At 45.3% G+C, this 22244-nt stretch overlaps 1 protein-coding gene across 2 annotated transcripts in view; it reads right to left on the bottom strand.

Annotated features, from left to right (window-relative positions):
- GLB1L2 (galactosidase beta 1 like 2) overlaps window positions 1-21636 on the bottom strand; it is a 68067-nt gene extending 46431 nt beyond the window's left edge. Inside the window, exons 1-5 of one of the 2 annotated variants that reach the window (XM_035139649.2) lie at window positions 21410-21636; window positions 10485-10541; window positions 4787-4984; window positions 3838-3906; window positions 530-625 (exon numbers count right to left, since the gene is read on the bottom strand). In XM_035139649.2, coding sequence (XP_034995540.2) covers window positions 530-625; window positions 3838-3906; window positions 4787-4984; window positions 10485-10541; window positions 21410-21555 — 566 coding nt within the window. In that variant the 5' untranslated portion in view covers window positions 21556-21636. The remainder of the gene's footprint in view (window positions 1-529; window positions 626-3837; window positions 3907-4786; window positions 4985-10484; window positions 10542-21409) is intronic. The other variant, XM_035139650.2, reaches the window with a different exon arrangement.
- Between the last annotated feature and the right edge of the window lie 608 nt (window positions 21637-22244).

The raw sequence follows: 22244 nt of genomic DNA, 5'->3' as shown, positions 1-22244 counted from the left end.
ACATCAAAGTGCAAGTAGATAAATAGGTACCACTCCAGCGGGAAGATAAACGGCGTTCCCGTGCAGTGCTCTGGTTCGCCAGAAGCAGCTTTGTCGTGCTCGCCACATGACCCAGAAGCTGTACGCCGGCTCCCTCGGCCTATAGAGCGAGATGAGCGGTGCAACCCCAAAGTCGTCCGCAACTGGACCTAACGGTCAGGGGTCCCTTTACCTTTACATGAAATTGTTCCTACCCATCTTTATTATTATTCTTAATATTCAAACGGTGTTCAAAAATAAGCGGTAGAAACCCAGTTTCCCAGGGCCAACAAAGGAAGTACAGGAGGGAAGTGTGCATTCTATGCCAGCATTCAGCAACCAGCTGCCCTGTATTTTGGACCACAACTAGCCATTTCAGAATCACCAGCCTTTCTGCATTCTCCTAATTAAGGGTCTGTTCCCTGACGTCCTGGTGGGCAGTAGGAATAAAGAGCCGCAGAGCTAAGGTTGACTGCCATTCTAAAAGACAACCAAAACTATCTAAACTTACCTGGGCAGACCACCAAGGTCCCACTCGGAGCAAATATAAGGTCCTGGACGCAGAATCACCCACAGCCCAACTTCTTCGGCTGTCCTAAGGAAAGCCCTGGAGAAGGAAACAGTGTTAGGCAGAGTGAGGGAACTGCAAAGCTGTCAGGAGATGTTGTAAGGAACAGCTACTAGCAAAGCTTACAGATCTGGAGAACATTGATCTAGAAAGATCCCACAAGCTGTAGTGATAAAAGCATTGGCAATGGGGGGGGGGGAGGAATGGCCATAATGCAGTACTAAGAGCAAGCAGAGCCAGTGATAAAACTGGATGCTTCAAATCAATATGTGAGAATGTCACTCCATGTTTCTGCAACACCGACTCCCTTCTCTACATGTTCTCTCTCCCATTCCGCTCTCACCTTTACTTTTTCTTCTTCCCCTTCTTTCTAATGACTACTTCCGCTTCTCCCATCTGCTAGCCCACTACATTTCAAAACTTCATGCTTGTCTTTGCCTCTCTTCCCACTGGCCAGTTTGTCTGTGACATTGGAGCATCTCAGCCAATTACAGCCCAAGGCTTCACTACTACCACAAAATCCCTTAGATGCGTAGCACATTAAAATGTAGTTAAACTGCAAATGAACAGCAGCAGTTTATCCTCTCTGGACATCAACCATCAGATGAGCCCATATGTTTTGCATTCTGCCTCTAGAAGAGGCCAGACAAATACCAGACAAATGCCTTGGGAGCTCAGATGCAAGAGAAGACCCTTTTCCCAAACACTTGGTAAGGAAACAACTAAGTGGGCAGGAAATATGGTGCAAGTACAGCCATCCAATGCTGTACTTGCACCATTATGCTGATGTCACAACCCTGATGGCAGAAAGTGAGGAGGAATTAAAGAACCTTTTAATGAGGATAAAAGAGGAGAGCGCAAAATATGGTCTGAAGCTCAACATAAAAAAAAACCAAGATCATGGCCACTGGTCCCGTCACCTCCTGGCAAATAGAAGGGGAAGAAATGGAGGCAGTGAGAAATTTTACTTTCTTGGGTTCCATGAACACTGCAGATGGTGACAGCAGTCACGAAATTAAAAGACGCCTGCTTCTTGGGAGAAAAGCAATGACAAAGCTAGACAGCATCTTAAAAAGCAGAGACATCAGCTTGCCGACAAAGCTCCGTATAGTTAAAGCTATGGTTTTCCCAGTAGTGATGTATGGAAGTAAGAGCTGGACCATAAAGAAAGCTGAAGAATTGATGCTTTTGAATTATGGTGCTGGAGGAGACTCTTGAGAGTCCCATGGCCTGCAAGAAGATCAAACCTATCCATTCTGAAGGAAATCAGCCCTGAGTGCTCACTGGAAGGACAAATCCTGAAGCTGAGGCTCCAATACTTTGGCCACCTCATGAGAAGAGAAGACTCCCTGGAAAAGACCCTGATGTTGGGAAAGATTGAGGGCACTAGAAGAAGGAGACAACAGAGGACGAGATGGTTGGATAGTGTTCTAGAAGCTACCAACATGAATCTGACCAAACTGCGGGAAGCAGTGGAAGACAGGAGTGCCTGGCATGCTTTGGTCCATGGGGTCACGAAGAGTCGGACACGACTAAACGACTAAACAACAACAACAACAACAGCCATCCAATGGCTTTGTCACACTTTAACCGCATGCTCAAATCTCTGTTCCTCCCCAGTTGTTGTTTTTTATCACACCACCACAAACACATCCCAGGTCTGGTGCCATTGATGTGATGGAAAGTCACATCCCCTAGAACATCACCTGTGATTTGGGCCAACTGCAAAACAATGGTACAGGCTATACACCATGAACTCAGTTCAGCCTACAGTCACTCAAAGTTGGGAGTATCAATCGTCAGAAATGTGGACATGCTCTTGCCAAGGATGCAATCAAAATTTCAGACTGACAGAAACTGGAAATAATGAGGACTCAAGCATTCTATTCTTGGGCTTCTATCCAAAGTAGCCCCAGATATGTTTCTCTGTTAGCACAAGGATTTTTTCCTTCCCCAGTATGCCCCCTAAATCTGTTGGGTTTTCCCCAACACTTTGCAGAAGATTTGGGGAGGTCACAGAATGCATGGCAGGGCGGGGGAAAGAAGCAGCAGAAGGAGAGGGAAGTTCCATTGCACAACTATAGATACAGTGGTACCTTGGTTGTCAAACTTAAGCCGTTTCGGGAGTCTGTTTGACTCCCGGAACCGTTTGAAAACCAAAGCGCAGCTTCCGGTTGGTTGCAGGAGCTTCCCGCACTCAGTGGGGGAACGTTCCAAAAAACGTTCGCAAACCAGAAGACTTACTTCCAGGTTTGCGCCGTTCGGGAGCCGATTTGTTCGGAAGCCAAGCCATTCGACAACCAAGGTACCACTGTACTTAACTGAAATGTTGCAAAACTATATGAAATTGTACAGATTATGATTTGGAAAATACACAGTAATATCCAACCAAGTCACATTCCACTAACAATGGTGGGCTCATGTTACTTAAGAGTAAGAGTAATACTCTATTAATACTGCTGGATATTCTATGACTACTGCTAGATATTACACATGGGAATGAATAGGAGCTTTTAAAAAGCATTAAATTATAATTTATTATTTGTGATTGTAAAGAAAATTAAGTTAATTTTAAAAAATGTAAAAAGAATTGAGATAGACGGAGCTTTGGTCTGAGCTGGAAAGGAATGAACACTGAGTCTTAAGCAGGCTTTATCCGGCACAGAGATAATTCAGCACCTGTTATTAGCAATTGCTGACTCACCATATCTTTCTTCCTCTTACTCAGTCCCTTATGGATAGGGTTGGCAGACTCTGAACAAGCTTTATTGTCAAATGGAGTAGAGAAACAAAAGATTGCTATGCAGGGCATAAGCCTGCAGAATTGCAGGGCAAGAATCTCCTTATTAACTCATCTTTAACTCATAGAGCTTGAGGGAAACTATTAATACTGCTCCCTGAAGATCCTCCCTCTCAGCTTAATTTGTGTCTTCACAAATTGAGCTTTGAAAAATTTCCTCTTCTAAAGGGATAGAGCACAGCTCCCTCCCAGTCTCTCTCCCCCCCCCGATCTTCTTCTAGCATTACTAACCCAAACAACACTCCCCCCCCAAATGTCTAATGTTCTGTAAACTACCAACCCTGCTCCAATATTCTGCAGCCGGGGGCAACTAAAGCCAGAGAAATTGTCCCAACTGAATAACATTATTTGTTTACAATAAATTTTATTTCTCAGGTTGCAGAATTTACTTGTGTGTGGGTTTGTTTCAGCCATGGACCATGAGATCCATACTTCAGATCTGGATAGGTACCTCAGATCCAGGTTTCCGTGGAAGTCAAATTTCCCTCTTACTTCCTCGTGAAGATTCCATGCTACATACCTGGAAGACAGAATGTATTAGCCCGTTTCAACGCTGGTTTCGGGGGTCAAGATGACAAAGCAAGGAAATCAGCTGACTACCCCCACTTCTCATCCCATAAATCTTTTAGAGCAACAATAGCCAACTGATGGTGTTTGAGGTGGATTGGGGGCCCCAAAGCAATTTTATCTGGCTGCTGGAGTCTTTGCAAATAGTAATAGTAATAATAATAATAATAATAATAAAGTGTGGTAAAAAGTTTGCCAACAGTTTGGCTCATTTGGAAAAGAAAACCAGTGATAAAGTTGTAAGAAACATAAACATTACTCTCCTATGAATTTTATATGCAATATACACGCAACCCACTTGAAGAAGCTGTTATGTCCTTAACACCAGGTGACATCAACTTTTAGTATGGAAATCAAGACAAGGGAAATGTCAAAAGGTGCACACAGAATGACTTATTAGCCCCAAGTTCATAAATCATTTGTCCCCAAGGAAGGCTTAACAGGCAAATAATATTTATCACTGAAGAATGATGAGTGAATCTATCCATTTCTACTCTGTGTTGCAGATTTTTACCCATAACTCTGTAGTATGTTGGTATTTTTTGAATCCTCTCAAAGTATGTATTCAGTACATGTTTGTAGGCATATTTCTTTCAGAATACCTGTTAAAATACATACTTTTTGTATAACTGCCAAGAACAGCATCACAACATTTGGAGAAGTGCAAACTCCAACGGACAGCTCATCTCTGATCAGTTAAAAAACTATGAACTGTTTTGTTTTGGAATTCACAAAGATTGGATTGTTTAACCATCCCCTTCTGTGTTAAGGCAGCTGCCTATCATGTTCCCATGAAGTCAGCAGCTACAAACTGGACTGCAAGGGCAACTTACGTCGTGAGGGTGTTCAAGCCGCAGGCCTTCATCTTAACCAAGCGGTCTTTCCAGTATTCACGGGGGATGCGGAAATAGTGCATCGAGCCTCCAAAGATACGAAACTCCTTGCCCTCCAGCAAGAACTTAGAATTCCTGGCCTGCAAGCCATGGATCCTGCCCCGCAAGCGCATGGGGACCAGGCCACTCCAGTTAAACCTAGAATGGGGAAATAAGTTCAGGGGTCAAAGTCAAGAAATGGAGACTTCCTGGAAAGTGACAGCCAGTTTGACTTCTTGTCAAAGTGAGCTGGGGAACACTACCGAGTCAGATAACAGAGAGGGGTAGTGTGGGTCTTTTAGGCACTCTTCAGTATAGTTCTTACTGATATGGCAAGGCTGTGCCTGGGCCATGCTACTTTGAACTGCATGTTTAAAAACTAGCTCTTCAGAAAGATCAGGAAATAACACTTGTCCCTTATATGCTGGTTTTCTATGTATAAATAATTATACAGTATGGCAGGTGGGGCTGGCTAAACCTTTGGTCCAAGGCTCACATAGATAGTTAGACCTCCAAGGATGGAATGCCAGCAAGGTGTGTGGCCAAGATATATACAGACAGGCAAACACACACACACACACACACACACACACACACACACACACTTAGACAGCCAATCAGCAGATGAGTGGAAAAGTTTCCTCCCCACGGCAACACTGGGCTGGGAAGAGAGGTTTCTCACCTCCTAGTCCAGAACTGGGAAGGGAAACCACACTCTCTGCTGCATTTGCCCCAAAGCGCAGTACTGGGTTTTCCCCCTTCTCCTATCTCAGCACTGCGATGAAAGCAAAAATGAAGCAGAAGGAAAAGGTTCCTGCCATCTCAGTGCTGCAATGGAGAGGAAAGCCCAATCCACTCTGTAAGGGTCCTCTTCTCCCTAGGGAGACACCATTGCTAGGAAGTCTAAGAGCAGAGGGAGAAGAGGTGCCTTTGCAGAGGGAGATTTTGCTAGAATTGGGCAGGCTGTAAGTGCCTTGGATAGCTACATCTGGGGTGTGTGTCATGGGTTCACCAACCCTGTTGTATGAAGAAGAAGAAGAAGAAGAAGAAGAAGAAGAAGAAGAAGAAGAAGAAGAAGAAGAAGAAGAAGAAGAAGAAGAAAGCACCCAAGTCTAAGTTTGAACAATCTGTGACCCATCAGTCAGTCAGATTGTTACCCACATGTTCCTCCAAAAAGGTTATGGCAGTGACCCTGCCTTATCCTGACAATCCTGTGAACTACATTACAGTGAAAGATAGTGTCTGGCCATAGGTAACCCAGTGGGTTCCATAGCTAAGGAAGCATCTAACATGGTACAACACTGGTCCACCAAGGGCTGGACACACACACCCCTCCCCATCTTTTCAAGAATCCAAAATAGAAGCTTTTCTGAACCCTTAGTGAATGGTGTCCAGCTTTGGGGTGGCGGTATTACTTATGTAACCTGGTGGTCTAATTAGGCAGTGTGGCTTATTACTCTTAAATGCAGGTAGATTTAATGGGCACGGCATCACAGAGCATAATGCAGTTGTGTGCACCTATACTGCCTCAAGCAGGAGATACTCTAGTATTACTCAGCAGAACAAAGATGTGCAGAGTCCTTGCTACATAGAAGAGATGGGCTCTATGCAACAGGGGTGGGGGGACTTCTGAGGACATGGGCGTTGCAAGATAAATTAAAGGACTCGGGTCACTCCATGATACAAATTGGCATAAATGCAAATTTATATGTAAATATGCCTCTGGGAAATTAAGATGATGGGTGGCTGGCATCTCACTAGAGTGGTCTTTTGCAGCACACCCAGTAGCCATAAAAGCAACATTTTTGCAGTTGTTGGTTTATTAAAGTGTGAAAACAGGTGCAGGAGGGCCTGTTGCAAACCCCCTAACAATGACCCTGGCTGGCTGAGGACTAGTTAAATTGGCATGAGAATTCCTCACACAGGTCACATTCACACCATGTATTTAAAGCACTGTGATACCACTTTAAACAATCATGGCTACCCACAAAGAATTCTGGGAGGTACAGTTTATTAAGTGTGATGTGAGTTGTTAGAAGGCCCTCCAGGCTCCTCCTAGAGCTACTACTTCAAGAGCTACAACTCCCAGAGTTTCTTGGAAAGAGGGACTGATTGTTAAACCACACTGACTCTTGGTAGCTCTACGAAGGGAATAAAGAGGTCCCCTAAAAACTCTCAGCATGCTTAACAAACTATAGTTCCCAGGATTATTGGGCGAATACCAGAATTTCTGAATGCTTTAAATGCATGGTTTGACCATGGCCACAATGTTTTCTCACCACTTTGGTCACTGCTCACCTGCTTTCCTTTTTGCCTTCTTATTTGCCTTATCTGCCCACATCTTATCCATGCCACCCTGCCCACTGGCCTCCCAGTTCACGAAGCAAGTTGCCCAGTTTCTCCCATCTTGCCCGTCACCTTCTTCCCATTTCATAGATGCAAGGAACCTTTGTTTTATTTTTCGCTGTGCACTCATTACTAACTAGAAAACAACTTTTTATGATACAGCCTATGAAAGCATTTCCCAAACATAGTGCCCTCCAGCTGGTTTTGGCTGCAACTCCCACCAGGTCAGAAGACCATCATCTCCAAGCTGTAATAATAATAATAAAAGGCAGCTTGCAGTTGTAGGAGTACCATCTATCCAGGCTCCAGAAACATTGAGAAAGGCAACTTGCAGCCCATGGAACAGGAAGACAGTTTTCAAAATGACAGGCCTTTTCAAGCAGGTTAATGGGAACATTGTTTTCGGACCCCAGATGTTTCAGTGATCTACATACAGTGGTTCCTCTACTTACGAATATCTCTACTTACGAATGTTTCTACTTACGAATGGAGCTCCGTCCGCCATCTTGGATGCGGTTTAGATAGGATATTTTTTACTTACGGATTTTTAGATAGGGTTGCTTCGACTTACGAATTTTTTCTCCCAATGCATTCCTATGGGATTCTACTTACAATTTTTTCCGACTTACGAATCTGCGTTCGGAATGCATTAAATTCGTAAGTAGAGGTACCACTGTAGGTCAAGAATCTAGCACTGCCAACCCATGAAAATACAGAGTGGGTGGCAGGAGTTTGAGTTCTGCAATGTTCATACCGTGTTTCCCCTTTTTTAAGACGTAGTCATTATATAAGCCATAGCAGGATTTCTAAGCAATTGCGCGATACAAGCCATACCCCGAAAATAAGACATACTGATAGACCCTTCACCCACTAGCAATAACCCCCCTCCTGCCAGCCAACTCCCCCCTTAAAAATCTCTCCCCATTTTGCTGTCGCTCCACAGACACGTATTTCCTTTAAAAGCTTGTAAAAATGCACCGAACAGCCGTAGCTGCTGGCTGCCGAAGCCTTGTGATTTCTCTTCCCCGTTTCTGAGAGCATTTTTTTAAATAAAAAGATCCAAAAATAATTTTTTTAGCCAAGCTGTGTAAGCTCTACTTGGTGAAGGGGAGAAAAGTGGGGTGGGGAGGAGATGAAGGCACGAGGAAGAAAAGAGGGGCGATTGAAGAATGCAAAGGCTGTTTTCCCTTTTAGGGAGAGACCTCCGTGCGCGCGTCTGTCTCTCTCCCCCCCCCCTGCGTGTCTCTCTCTCTCTCTCTCTCTCTCTCTCTCTCTCTCTCTCTCTCTCTCTCTCACACACACACACACACACACACACACAGCCCACCTCTCGCTTCCCCCCACCTTTCCCTAAATTCCCTTCCATTCAATGCACGTTGATTTCCTCTTAACGGGAATCTCCCGTGTCTGATTGTTGTCTCATTGCTTTTACCGGGCATAAAGCAGCCTTTTAAAAATCCTGCTGCAGTTTTCTTTCTACCTTATGCTGCTTGGTTGTCTGTGGAGCTGCCCCTTTAAGGATTTGTAAGTAGTCTGGATCGCAGTCCTTGCCTTGGGGACTTTTATTTATTTATTAAGGACTTTTTCCTTCGCTGTTTGCGAGCTGCTAAAAGGAGCTGCTAAACGCTGCTTTACACAAAAGTTAAACTGCCGGTCCTAACAACACGTGCTTCCTCACCTCGCTGGCTCAATTGCTTCTCAATTGCTACCATTTACCAAGTCAGCAATCTTAATTGCTGCTTAGCTGGCTTCTTTGTTCTCAGCAGGTAGCTTCTTTGCTATCAGTGATAGCACTGCAAAGTGCTATGTTGTTGGAACTTCAGACAGTCTTGCAGTCTTGGGCAGCTGGCTGGTAGAGATCCTTACTTGCTTTAGGTATAGGCTACTGCTAGGACTGTATCACACAGATAGATTCCATTATACTGGTTTAGATTTAAGAAGCTCCAGTGTAGCAGATTGCTATTAAGTGAGTCCCCACCTTGGAGGAGAGAGAGAGCAGCCCTTCGCGAACATCCCAGGGCCGGGGAGAGAGGGCTGCACCAGGGACGCACACACCTCCCTTCCCTCAGACTCGTAATAAAAATACCGGTACCAGTAAGACATCCCACCAAAAATAAGCCACCCTGTGGTTTTTTGAGAAAAAAAAGTAATAAGACGGTGTCTTAAAAAGGGGGAAACACGGGTACAACTGAAAAGTTTGCTTCTCCTCACACCTACTTCATGAGACAATATTAGATAGCTAAGAAAGAACTTGGATATTGAAACAAAAAAACTGCCTAGCTGTAATAGTATAGCTAAGCAGGGATCCTGAGGGCTCCATACAGGCTTCCCTGTATGATACCACAGCATCAGATGCTCTCTGGAAAATATCTTCTGAGAGAACCCACCAGATTGCCATCCAATGCAGCTCAAGGTGTTTATACAAGCACTTTCCTTAAGTATGCAGTGGATTCTCACTGGGAGTCCTCACAATGCCCTACAACAAAGTAGGGCATTCAGATTCTCCCCACAGTGAAGAAATTTATGTTTGTGGTGGAGCTGAGATTTGAACCAGGGGCTTCCTACCACCCAACCCTCACTGAGATCAATGGAAATCACAGAGCCCCCTTCATAACTGGACTGCTTGTGTGGGTTTCCCACTCCTCTCCACTCACAGTTTAGTTCCTTGAATGTTACCTCCCAAGTGATGGTGGGAAGCATCGTCAAGCATGCTTGCTGACTATAAGCCAGGTATGGGGAACCTGTGGCCCTCCAGATGTTTTTGAACTCCAACTCCGGTCAGCCCCAGCAAGCATGGCCAAGAGTCAGATATTATGGGAGTTGGAGTCCAACAACGTCCCCAACTCTACTACAAAGGGCAAATGAAAACTGAATTGGACAGATTCCAAAATGCTTTCCCACCAGTTGTAGGAGAAGCCATAGAGGGATTATTTACAGTGGTGACTGCATGGGTTGGGATCCTCTTTCCAGACAGAGGGAAAGGAAGACCTACACATAAAGCTTTATCTGGCCTCTTAAATCTCAGGATCTCAAGTTGAACACCCACAACAGGAACAAGCTACTACACCATACAGTGCTAGACCCTGGGCGATATATAAATACCGTTTCTAGGCTAAACACATGGGGTCACAATTCAGGGTAAAGGGGAAGAAGCCTCTCTCTTGCTGGCACAGTCTAGCGAAAGGAGACTAGCAAACAGTAAAAAAGAAGCCTTTGGTTGAGGAAGGGATATGAGTTCTGAACTACAACACAGCATCAATGAAACTAAATCTGAAACTGGAAATCCTGACCACACAGATAGCAGGGATAGTACCTCTGAACCTCCTCATCCCTGCAGGCCACCGAAACAACAGGCAGGCAGGGGATATACCTGGAAAAAGAAGTTCTCATTAAATATGGCATGTCTGAATTGGGAGGTCCAGCAAGAAATGACAAGCTAGCATTCCCCGGTGATAATTTTAAAGTCCAGCATTCCCAGTGCTACAGATTTTGCGGCTTTCCTTTTAAAGGGGATTGTTTCATCGGTGGTGCCACAACTCCAGGATTCCCTCTCCAGGGACATTCAGCAGACACCTTCTTGATGCATTTGCAGAGAAGCTGTCGAAATGCTTTTATGTACACAGGCATTTTGTCGTTTTAATGCATTTGCCTCGCCACTCACCCTGCTGCTGCCTTTCAGTGTTGGTTTTATTGATTGTCTGGCTGCCGTTCCTAACCGATTTGTTTTACCAAAAATGCCAGAGGGTGCACGTGCAGAAAAACAGCCCACGGACTATATTAAATAAACAAATAAATAACTAAATAAGTTTGCCAGTTCAAGTTCAGGCTGGGGCCTCTGCCAAAGCATTAGAAACAATGGGCTGGATCCAAACTTAGTCATGTTTAGAGGAGATGCACGGAAATAAATGGCACTTAAGTCCCATTCTCCATAATGTTTCATTGGACAAGACGTGATTGCTATGCAAGCAGGGCATGAGGAAAAATCATTTAAGTCAGATGTACAAAAAATAAGCTGATCATATAGCCACAAAGCAACACCACTAGTCTAATTTGTTTTTTGTTAAAAAATTTCCTTATCCCCTTCTGTTTTGCGCACTATATTGCCTGATTTAGAACTGCCCCCAGCTGAAATAAATGTAATAGTTAGCCTTTCCTATCCTATTTTACTCTCTTTCTACTGTCTTTTGAAAACTTTTAGATTTGAAGTTCCCTGGGGCAGCAACCTGGTTTGGTGGTGCTGTTTTGTTCTTGTACTACTATTAGCAACCTCCTACCTGGTATTGTTTGGGAATTTTCAGAAACAAACAAAAAGAATCAGTGAGGTTTTGACATCCGGGGTAAAACTCAGTGCAGTTTGGAAAGGCTGAGCCCACCATCTTGATTCAAAATGGCCTCTAGTTGTATCCAAACAAAGATGCGAACCTGCTCCTCAGTCCCAAGAACCATCATTGAAAAGTTGGTTATAGTATCTTTAAGAGGTATATGGATGCATACGGAACATGCAAGCAACTTTCCAAAATATACAGCAGATTTTAAGCTGGGATGGTCAAATAGCAGCTTGCAGACTGGATCCAAGATCTACCAAGTGGTCCTAGCTGAGTTTTAATCAAGGTTGTGGTCAGAACAAACTGCCCACTGTTCAAACAAGTGCTTTGAACACTTGTTTTAAAAAAAGTCAGGCAGGGCAAGTCTGTTTCCAAAAATATGAACAGGTCTAATGGGGTATCCCTTTTATAGGACCACGCCTACCCTCAGCAGGCCACTCCCACTGTGTACAATGCAAAGGGAAGAACCACACAGCACAGATATAAAATGAACAAGAAACTCTCTGTATCCTCTAAAGCGACTGACTTCTGCTTTCTACTTACGTGAGGGAGCATTTAGCAGAAATGTGGGTTTTATAAAGGCTTCTGCTCACCTTCCAGGAGACACAGAGCAAAAATAAACATGAAGCAGCAGAATCTCAGCACAATTAAAGCACATCAAACCATATATATATATATATATATATATATATATATATATATATATATATATCACACACACACACACACACACACACACACACACACACACACACACACATATTGCAAGTGTTTGGAAGCCGGGGGGGGGCAATATGGTTTCCCCACTGTTATAAGAGTTAAAGTTTCCCAAATATTCTGAGCCCCATAAGAACAGACACCCAAAAATCCCTGCAGAGATGAAACACCCACAGGAGAGCTAAAAAGATACACCTGCAAAGACCGGCTTCAAAGTCAGGTGGGATCCAGGATCCAGAATGAGTTATGGGGACAGGCTTGTCATCCATCAGAGCTTTGATGGATATATATCTAAAAGCAAAACAATCCCCCACCCAACACACTACCAGCACCAAGGCTGATATGAGCTACTATTAGCCTGACACAGGAACTGATTTATAGCTCTGGCGATCCATCTTTCCTTGCACATTACTTTTTATGATAGACAAGGAGTGGTTGTATTATGTGTAACGCTTATTTTAAAGCCTTTAAATCATATCCCGCTAGATATGGCATCACTCTCCAGTAAGCCCCCCCCCCCACTGCTGCAGCCACCCCGCTTGAAGCCTGCTTGGGAAAAATTTCCCCTGGCAGTGACTGCCTCAGCAAAATTCTGGCTTTTTCTTTGTTTCTGTGCTATGAGATCTCAGCTCTTACTGGGTAAAACACCCTCAGAGACATATGAACATCCCCAAACCAGTCTCTTGTCATCTCTCCCATATCATCTTTAATCTGTATTTATGGATTATTATTTTTATGCTATTGCGTTTATATCCCTCCCTTTCCTCCAAAGAGCTCAAGACTAGCATACATAGTTCTCCTCCTCCCCATTCTATCCTCATGACAACCCTGTGGGGTAGGTTGGCCTGATAGTGAGTAATGTGGCATGCAATCGGATTTTCGGAGTTTAAAAGGATAGGAAGAGGGGAAAGTGTGTGACAGCAGTAGGAGCAGAATGTCACATAGGTGGGGATGAATTGAAGGGGACTTTGAGGGGTTCACAAGCCACATTGAGCTAAGATATGGATGGGCCCTAATACTCTGCAGTGGATCCACACACACACACACACACACACGGCCCCGGGGCATAACATCACAGATTAATTCTTACTTAAACTCTGGTAAATCTTGACCAGAATATACATTACATTTAAAGGCCTTATTTTAAAAAAAAGAGAGGACCCAAACAATTACCGCCCAGTCAGCCTGACATCAATACCAGGAAAGATTCTAGAGCAGATCATTAAGCAAACAGTCTGTGAGCACCTAGAAAGAAACTCTGTGATCACTAAAAGTCAGCATGGGTTCCTGAAAAATAAGTCATGTCAGACTAATCTGATCTCATTTTTTGACAGAATTACAAGCCTGGTAGATGAAGGGAACGCTGTGGATGTAGCCTATCTTGATTTCAGCAAGGCCTTTGACAAAGTGCCCCATGGTATTCTTGTAAAGAAGCTGGTAAAATGTGGGCTAGACAATGCTACCATTCAGTGGATTTGTAGCTGGCTTACTGACCGAACCCAAAGGGTGCTCATCAATGGCTCCTCCTCATCCTGGAGAGTAGTGACTAGTGGGGTGCCACAGGGTTCTGTCTTGGGCCCAGTCTTGTTCAACATCTTTATCAATGACTTGGATAATGGGCTTGAGGGAATCCTGAGCAAGTTTGCAGATGACACCAAATTGGGAGGGGTGGCTAACACCCCAGAGGACAGGATCACACTTCAGAATGACCTTAACAGATTAGACAACTGGGCCAAAGCAAACAAGATGAATTTTAACAAGGAGAAATGTAAAGTACTACCCTTGGGCAAAAAAAATGAAAGGCACAAATACAGGATGGGAGACACCTGGCTTGAGAGCAGTACATGTGAAAAGGATCTAGGAGTTTTGGTTGACCACAAACTTGACATGAGTCAGCAGTGTGATGCAGCAGCTAAAAAAGCCAATGCAATTCTGGGCTGCATCAATAGGAGTATAGCATCTAGATCAAGGGAAGTAATAGTACCACTGTATTCTGCTCTGGTCAGACCTCACCTGGAGTATTGTGTCCAGTTCTGGGCACCACAGTTCAAGAAGGATACTGATAAGCTGGAACGTGTCCAGAAGAGGGCAACCAAAATGGTCAAAGGCCTGGAAACGATGCCTTATGAGGAACGGCTTAGGGAGCTGGGTATGTTTAGCCTGGAGAAGAGAAGGTTAAGGGGTGATATGATAACCATGTTCAAATATATAAAAGGATGTCATATAGAGGAGGGAGAACGGTTGTTTTCTGCTGCTCCAGAGAAGCGGACACGGAGCAACGGATTCAAACTACAAGAAAGAAAATTCCACCTAAACATTAGGAAGAACTTCCTGACAGTAAGAGCTGTTCGGCAGTGGAATTTGCTGCCAAGGAGTGTGGTGGAGTCTCCTTCTTTGGAGGTCTTTAAGCAGAGGCTTGACAGCCATCTGTCAGGAATGCTTTGATGGTGTTTCCTGCTTGGCAGGGGGTTGGACTGGATGGCCCTTGTGGTCTCTTCCAACTCTATGATTCTATGATTCTATGATTCTATGATATCCCCACTGACCTCAGGGCTATGTTTATTATTCAACTTTAACAGGAGGTCACAGGTAAGAATAGCTGTGACAGCATTCTTTGGAGGAGAGTGAATCTACAAGCAATAGATGACGACAGGCAGACAAGAAAGAATCTGAGCTGGTTGGAAGGTGATTCTGGAAGAGGAAGAATTAAGAAGCAGGACAGAGCTGGCTCGTGCAGGAAGAAATATGCGCTGATATTTGTACACACGCACACCAGCCAATCTCCCTAAGGAGGGGCATCTGCGTAAGCAGATTTATGCTCACAGATCCCTTGCTAAATCAGGAGCAGGAGGCATTAATCAGGTGTGCACCTCTGCATATGTACCTGAATGAGGTTGCAGCATTGGTGAGGAACTTGTGGCCCTCCAGATGTTGCTGGACTACAACTCCCATCATCCTTGACTACCAATCATTCTGGCTGAAGAGGCTGGTGGGAGTTGGGAGACCAGGGACATCTGAAGAGACACAGGTTCGCCACCCTGGGATATGACCCATCCACGCTATATTGCTCTGAATGGTAAGCAGACTCTTATGAAAGTTCAAATGTGCATTCCCACCAATGATCTCAAGCAACTACTGTGCTCACACAATGGCATCTTGCACAGATCCTACTGATGTAAAGTTCTTGGGGAAACCGCAGTAGATCAGAAAATGCCATGTGCTAGATTGGATTGCTAGCAGCCCCTCTCTATGTTCCCATTCTGCTTGTGACCAATAAACCTCTCTAGCCAGCAGCCAGGTCCCATGAGTCTCCAAGTCTTAAAACAGGAGACAGCTAGCAAATTATTTTAATAAAAAGGGGTGGGGAGAACTGGAAGGATAAATGCAGTTTAATGCTTTCACCCAGAAATGAGGGTAGGGCAACACTGTGCAGCCCAGAAAGCTGGAGTAATGGACAGGAACCTAACTTTTTCTGCTTTTATCACTTTGCAAACCCCCATCTACATTGATGGAACTAAATCAGCATCAGCCTATTTTGCCTCAGGCTCAATTCTGCCCTTTTCTGGTAGCAGATGGCAGGTTTAGAAAGGCTATCTGCTACTTCATAAAATCACAGGATTGTTTGTTTTAGAATAGCTCTTTGTTTCTTTGTGCATGCCCTGTTTTCTAGATTCCTTCATGCTTGCTTTGTTGCTTTGTTTGCACTGTGCAGGGTCAATGATAGATATTGTCTACACCTTGGTGGAGAAGGTAGTGCTTTGTTTGTACATCACAAAGCGATAACAAATTAACGACATTACATTACCACTTCTCTTGCTAGGCTTTTGATGGTGGCTGGGAGAGTAATTAAAACATGTGGGTCCTGAACAGCACCAAATCTGCCAGAGTCAGAGCTCCAAAGAACAATACTAGCCTCTACTTTGTAGTGGACCAGCCTCCTATTTAGCAACTCATCTGCAGGTGACCAGAAATTCCACATAGGGTGACTGAGTGGGCTGGTGCAGGAGGGACAGGTCATTCCATCCCTCCTCTATCCATCCTTTCGGTAGAAGACACATTGTTTAAGAGCCTGCTAAGATGCTGCCTTTCTATGCTGGTTGCCAACACAAGCTACCCGTCTCTTAGCAAGATAATTTGTGGTCCCATTTACAAGGCTGTTACTTATTTTAAAATGAAAGTTTTATAAATCACATAGAATTGTTCATCTGGCAGAACATGTATAAAACAAGGAAGGGAAATGGGATATATTATGGGAAACCCAAAGGGATGTGTCACATGCCAATCCATCCAACTGTGTCTTCAGTATAAACCATAGCTTGCTTGTCCTGTGAACAGTATCCCAAAGGAAACAGAAAGCTTACAAGCATTCTCCAACTGTCCATAGCTTTATCCAAGGACTGAATTACACTTTAGTTTTGGCATTTTGTAAAACCAGACGCCAAGTCATACAAAAAAGATTGTTTGTGTCTGTCAAGCAACAGCAGGTGAAAGGGACATCATGGGGAGGCGGGGGGGGGGCACTACTGAAAGGATACCAGAAAAAACCGGATGACACAGGGCCCCAGTATACCAATGTTTCAAAATAAAGAGCAAGCAGCAGTCTTTCAGTACACAGATTTGTTTCTATCACCTCTGCTACCTGGAAAGTTATAAAATCTCGACCATGTTGGTTCACTGCTAGCACTGAACATTGTGTGCCCACATAAAACAACAAATGAGCATAAACTATCAGATCATTAGGCAAGCAAATACACCCCTCAATCAGCAGTCTTTTCTCCCACAGCCAAAATGGTAAGGGGGGGGGCTGTCTCTTTGGAGCCACATACACAATCACATCCTTCAGGTTAATTTAAGGCAGAATACCTACCACCATAACCTAATAATGTTGCTTAGAGTCACACTCTATAAGCATGATCTGAAAGAGAGGGAGGGGGAAATCCTCTCCTATTCCCCACTGTGATCATCAAAATGGAACAGCAGTAACATTAGAAGTGTATTTAAGTTGAGACACACACCAGAGGAAACTGACTACTTGCAGTACAGTACCTAGTTGGCAGTTTCTAGAAAATCAGCCTGAATTGTATATGTCTTGCTTCTGTTGAATTTTTCTAGGTTTGGCTTGGGTTAAAGCTGACCAAAGCTGCAATCCTAGACACACTTGAAGTGTAAGCTCCATTTCTCAAACCTCACGCATGGGGAACCTGTGGTCGTCCGGATGTTCTTGGTCCCCAATTCCCCTTAGCCTCAGTCAACAAGGCGAAGGATGGGAGTCAGAGTCCAACAGCGCATCCACAGCCACAGGTTCCCCACCACTGTGCTAAGTAAACATGTTTAGGTTTGTGCTGCAAGTTTTATAGTGGCACAGCAAGTGATCATGTAAACCCCAAAATGCAATTATTTATGACCTAAAAAGAAAAATGCATTCAGGTACAATAAACCAGTACATTTCCTCTCATTGGCTGCCAGACAACCACTTGAGAAATATTGCTTGCCTCTTTAAACATGCTGATGCACCGGAAGGATATAAACCTGCTGAGATGCGGAACCTTTCACCAGTCCCTTTGCTCACCTTCCTTCCCTGCCTACTGTTGATAGAACTGAAGTCCTACCGGTACTTGTTACACCAGACAGGAGAGGAAAGTGGGATAAAAGGCCAGTGCAGGATCAATGTGAGGAATATACTGTAGTCAAAAGAGGAGATTAGAGACCAAAGAGGATTGGATAAATTCATGGAGTATAATGGCTATCAATGTCTACTAGCCTCACAAAAGCTATGTTCTACCTCCACTGTCGGAGACAGTATGCTTCTAAATACATTGTTGGGAATCACCAGTAGGAAGAGTGCTGTTGTTATTCAGGTTTCCCACAGGCATCTGGTTGGTCACTGTTAGAAAAGGATGCCGGACAATATCAGCCACTGACCTGATCCAGCAAGATTCTTCTTATGTTCTGGGGGTTGTAGCCAAAAGTAGCACTAAGTTGTTGGTTTCATCAATGCTAGGATTTCTCAGTGCACAACAGAACATTCCCCCTCTCTCTTCCCTAGGCCTGAATCTATTATGAGTTTCCCCCAGCCCTGGATAGCAGATCTGGGTGGAGGGGACATGCAGGGGTAATGCTGGGACAGGGAGGGAGAGACAAGGGAAGTCTAATTGAACTACGGTAATGGTGATTCTTGCAAATGCACAGCTAATTAGTTGAGCACCGCCTTTAATGTTTAAAAGCAACAGGATCTCTGGGCTGCACTGTGGCAACTCCAGGTTGCTGTATGGAAGCAAGTGTCTCGTAACAATGAAAGCCAGCCTTTTATCTAACAATGAACCTGATAGCCATAGGTGACAAGGAGTTCTCTGAAGGCCAGTCTGCTTAGAAGGCAATGTTTTTACTAGCTTGCTAAGAAGCCACTGGGGACCCAGGTGGCGCTGTGGTTAAACCACTGAGCCTAGGGCTTGCTGATCAGAAGGTCGGCGGTTCGAATCCCTGTGACGGGGTGAGCTCCCGTTGCTTGGTCCCAGCTCCTGCCAACCTAGCAGTTCAAAAGCACGTCAAAATGCAAGTAGATAAATAGGAACCGCTACAGCGGGGAAGGTAAACGGCGTTTCCATGTGCTGCTCTGGTTTGCCAGAAGCGGCTTTGTCATGCTGGCCACATGACCTGGAAGCTATACGCCGGCTCCCTCGGCCAATAATGCGAGATGAGCACGCAACCCCAGAGTCAGTCACGACTGGACCTAATGGTCAGGGGTCCCTTTACCTTTACCTAAGAAGCCACTAGTCTACATTTCCATGCTAGCCTCAGAAGGTATGAATGTGCTTCCCCTTTTCTATGGAAATGCAGGCTATTAGTCTCTTCTCAGGCTAGTGAACATATATATATGGCTAGTAACTTTTGTGGGTTTCCTTTCAAGGCTGCATAAGGGTCTTGCACCTTGTAAAAGTGGGAGGTTACTGGAAAACTTTTTTTTTAATCAAGAATTGCATTGGTAGTAATCTAAGTGAGGAACTGGGAGGAACTCACGCAAATAGCATTAGAGAGAAAAGGCTCTTCCTACATCCATGCACGCCAAGAGCCTTTGGGCAGTCAGGTTGTTTCTTGACTGAACACAAGGAAGAGCTGTGTATGCATAAGACCCTTTCTTGCTTGGCCAGTGGGCACAATCCCAGACTCCCTCATATGTTCAGTGCTGTACATGTGTCATGTGTAAACATGGCTCACTATCTTCCTGTTAGAATGATTTACAACTTCTCAGAGTTCTTAAGACTGAATTTGTGTCCTGTAAACTCTTGAGCTGTGTACATGCTGTACATTTAAAGCACATCCCTCACCCACCCCAAAAATCCTGGGAAATGCAGCTTACCCTTCACAGTACTACAACTTGCCAGCACCCTTAAGAAACTACAGTTCCCAGGATTGCTTGGGGGTTGGGATGTGCTTTAAGTGCCTTGGTTTTGAGCTAAGGAGAGAGGTAATGTGAATCTTTGATGGAGGACTGCAGGGGCAAACTGCCTAGAAAAGCACAATCAGGGGCAAACTGCCTAGAAAGGCACAATCAATCAATCAATCAATTAAGCCAGGCTGCTTGCAAATGTTCCAATATTTCAGATGAGAACAGGGACACACTCGTATTGTTAACACTCACCCACCCTTCTGCATATTGCTAAGAGTTCCTTCTTCCTCTCTGAACTTGTTTACCTTGGAACTGCCCATCTGACTCAGATTTAAGAGGACGGAGGAAGTTTCTCATTTTGGTTAAAGATATACTACTAGAAAGCTTGAGTTCTCTCTCCTATGATTCTCAAAAAGAACTAAAGTGCACTGGAGAGCACCTTCCTGTCTATGTATGTGCCCTGGAGTGACGACACATGCCCCAGTTCAAAGATTTAATGTTTAGAGACCAGGGTGCAGGCAGCAAGCTTGAAAAATTGCAAATGGACCTTCTCAGACATTTTTTAAAATGCAGTTTAGTATACCATGTTTTTAATAAGTCACCTGTAAAATCAACTCCCATTGTTCTTCACCACTGACCTAGCTGGCATGGGCAAATGTAATATATTTGGCCAACCTGGCACTCAAACCAACAACCCTGAGATTAAGAGTCTGCTGCTCTACTGACTGACCTAACCCTTCAGTCTCTGTTGAATAGGGACCATTGGAGAGAACTGCTGGTTTTTGAACCAACCAGCTGGTCATTTCTAGTCAGTTGAGAAACGTACCTGTCAATTAATATGGTTGTGTACAATTCTGAGGGGAACTAGACTTGCATATCTCCTTAGAGGAGTTCTACAAAACAGGCCCTGCAACTTGGGGTGCTATTCCCCCCCCCTATCTCTAAGATCATTAGAGCAGTTTGATTTGCAGAGACAGATCATGTGAACAGGAAAAGCTTCATGATAGCCATCTTCAAATACCTAAAGGGCTTTCACATGGAAGATGGAGCTAGCTTGTTTTCTCTGGCTCCGAAGGGTAGGACCTGAACCAATGGCTTCAAGTTACAAGAAAGGAGATTCCCACTAAACATCAGGAAGAACTTTCTGACGGGAAGAGCTGTTCGATGGTGGAACAAACAGACTCCCTTTGGAGGTGGCAGCCTCCCCTTCACTGAAAGGTTTTTAAGCAGAAGTTGCATGGCCATCTCTCATGGATGATCTAGTTGTGCAGGGGCTGGACTAGATGACCCCCTGGTTCCATTCCAACTTGTCTAATTCTATGATTTTATGAACAACCTTGCGAGGTAGATTAGGTCTGAGAACTGGTGGCGGACCCAAAATCACCCAATGGGATTTGTGGCCGAGGGGGGATTTGCTAAAAGTCCTGCTTAAAAACATTTCACACTCTTTATACCTAAAGCAACCTTATGCTGTATAAAATTTGGAAAGGTGGGGGGAGGCAAAAATGGGGGGCAGAGGACCATGGTGAAAACATGTTCCATTAAAGGTGGGTGGGGGGCACCCTAGGAGTAAAAGAGGAGAATCCTGGATTTAACCCCCTCCCACTAGAATGGGGCTGGGAGGAAGAGGAATGAAGGGTCCATGGGCGCTCCAAAGGGTGGATGGAATGGGGGGAGTCGTTTTGCCCATATATGGGCATGGGCGGAGCCCTCCTCGGAGAAGGGCGGGGCTCGGTCGACAGGAGGCGGGGCCAGATTAGCATACCGCGTCCAGGCCCCGCCCCTTTCTCCTCAGCAGCTCCTCCTCACCTGCTCAGCACGACGATGGCCAACACCGCCAGGAAGGCGCCCGCGAAGAGACGCCGCCGCCGGCGCCCCCCGCAGCTCCACATGTTTTGGAGGCAGCCGGGCGCAGTCCCGGCTCCGTTACCAGGGACTCCGACTCTCGCTACCATTGGTGGTGCCGTTACTAACACGGGCGCCTCCCATTGGAGGGAGGGAGACACCTTCGCTCGGTTGTCGTTGGCCGCCGCCGAAGTGCCGAGAGCGAAGGGCGGGAGCGTCGGCCCGGTCCCTGCAGGCGATTGGCCAGTGTCGCGCCGCGGGAGGCGGGACCAGTATCTCGTTCCTGATTGGGCGGGCGTTCCCCCGTCGATCATGCTTCGCTCTCTGCATTCTAAGGCTCCCGCTCTCCCACCTGTTCCTCCCCGCGAGCGCCTTAGCCTGGCGAGGTGCCATGCCGTGCAAAAAGCAAAGGGGCGGGGTGGCCAGAAAGCTATGCTGGAGCTCTGCACATGCTCAGAGGCTGGGCGATCCTGGGCAGCCGGCTTGCCTGCACGCTCAGAAGTGGAGCTGGACTGAGCAGGTCACACTCCCTTGGGGGTAGCTGCCGGAGTGCACTTTGCACATGCTCAAAGGCTCCGTGCACCTGGACAGTTGTCTGCCAACATGCTGGACTGAGCAGGTTCGTCTCCCTTTGGGGCGGGTGCTGTAGTACACTCTGTACAGAATTATGCTGCGAGTGGCTGGGCAGCTGCCTGCCCTTTGGCAGATGGTTGCTAGCATGGTTCAGAAGTTGGGTTGGAGCAGGCGACTCTCGCCTGGGATTGGCTGCAGCATGCATTTTCACCTGCTTGGGGAACGT

The sequence above is a fragment of the Zootoca vivipara genome, chromosome 15 (assembly GCF_963506605.1).
Source record: "Zootoca vivipara chromosome 15, rZooViv1.1, whole genome shotgun sequence".
In the NCBI taxonomy this organism is placed as follows: Eukaryota; Metazoa; Chordata; class Lepidosauria; order Squamata; family Lacertidae; genus Zootoca; species Zootoca vivipara.
The sequence above is the reverse complement of the archived record's forward strand: the minus strand, read 5'-3'. Positions and strand labels throughout refer to the sequence as shown.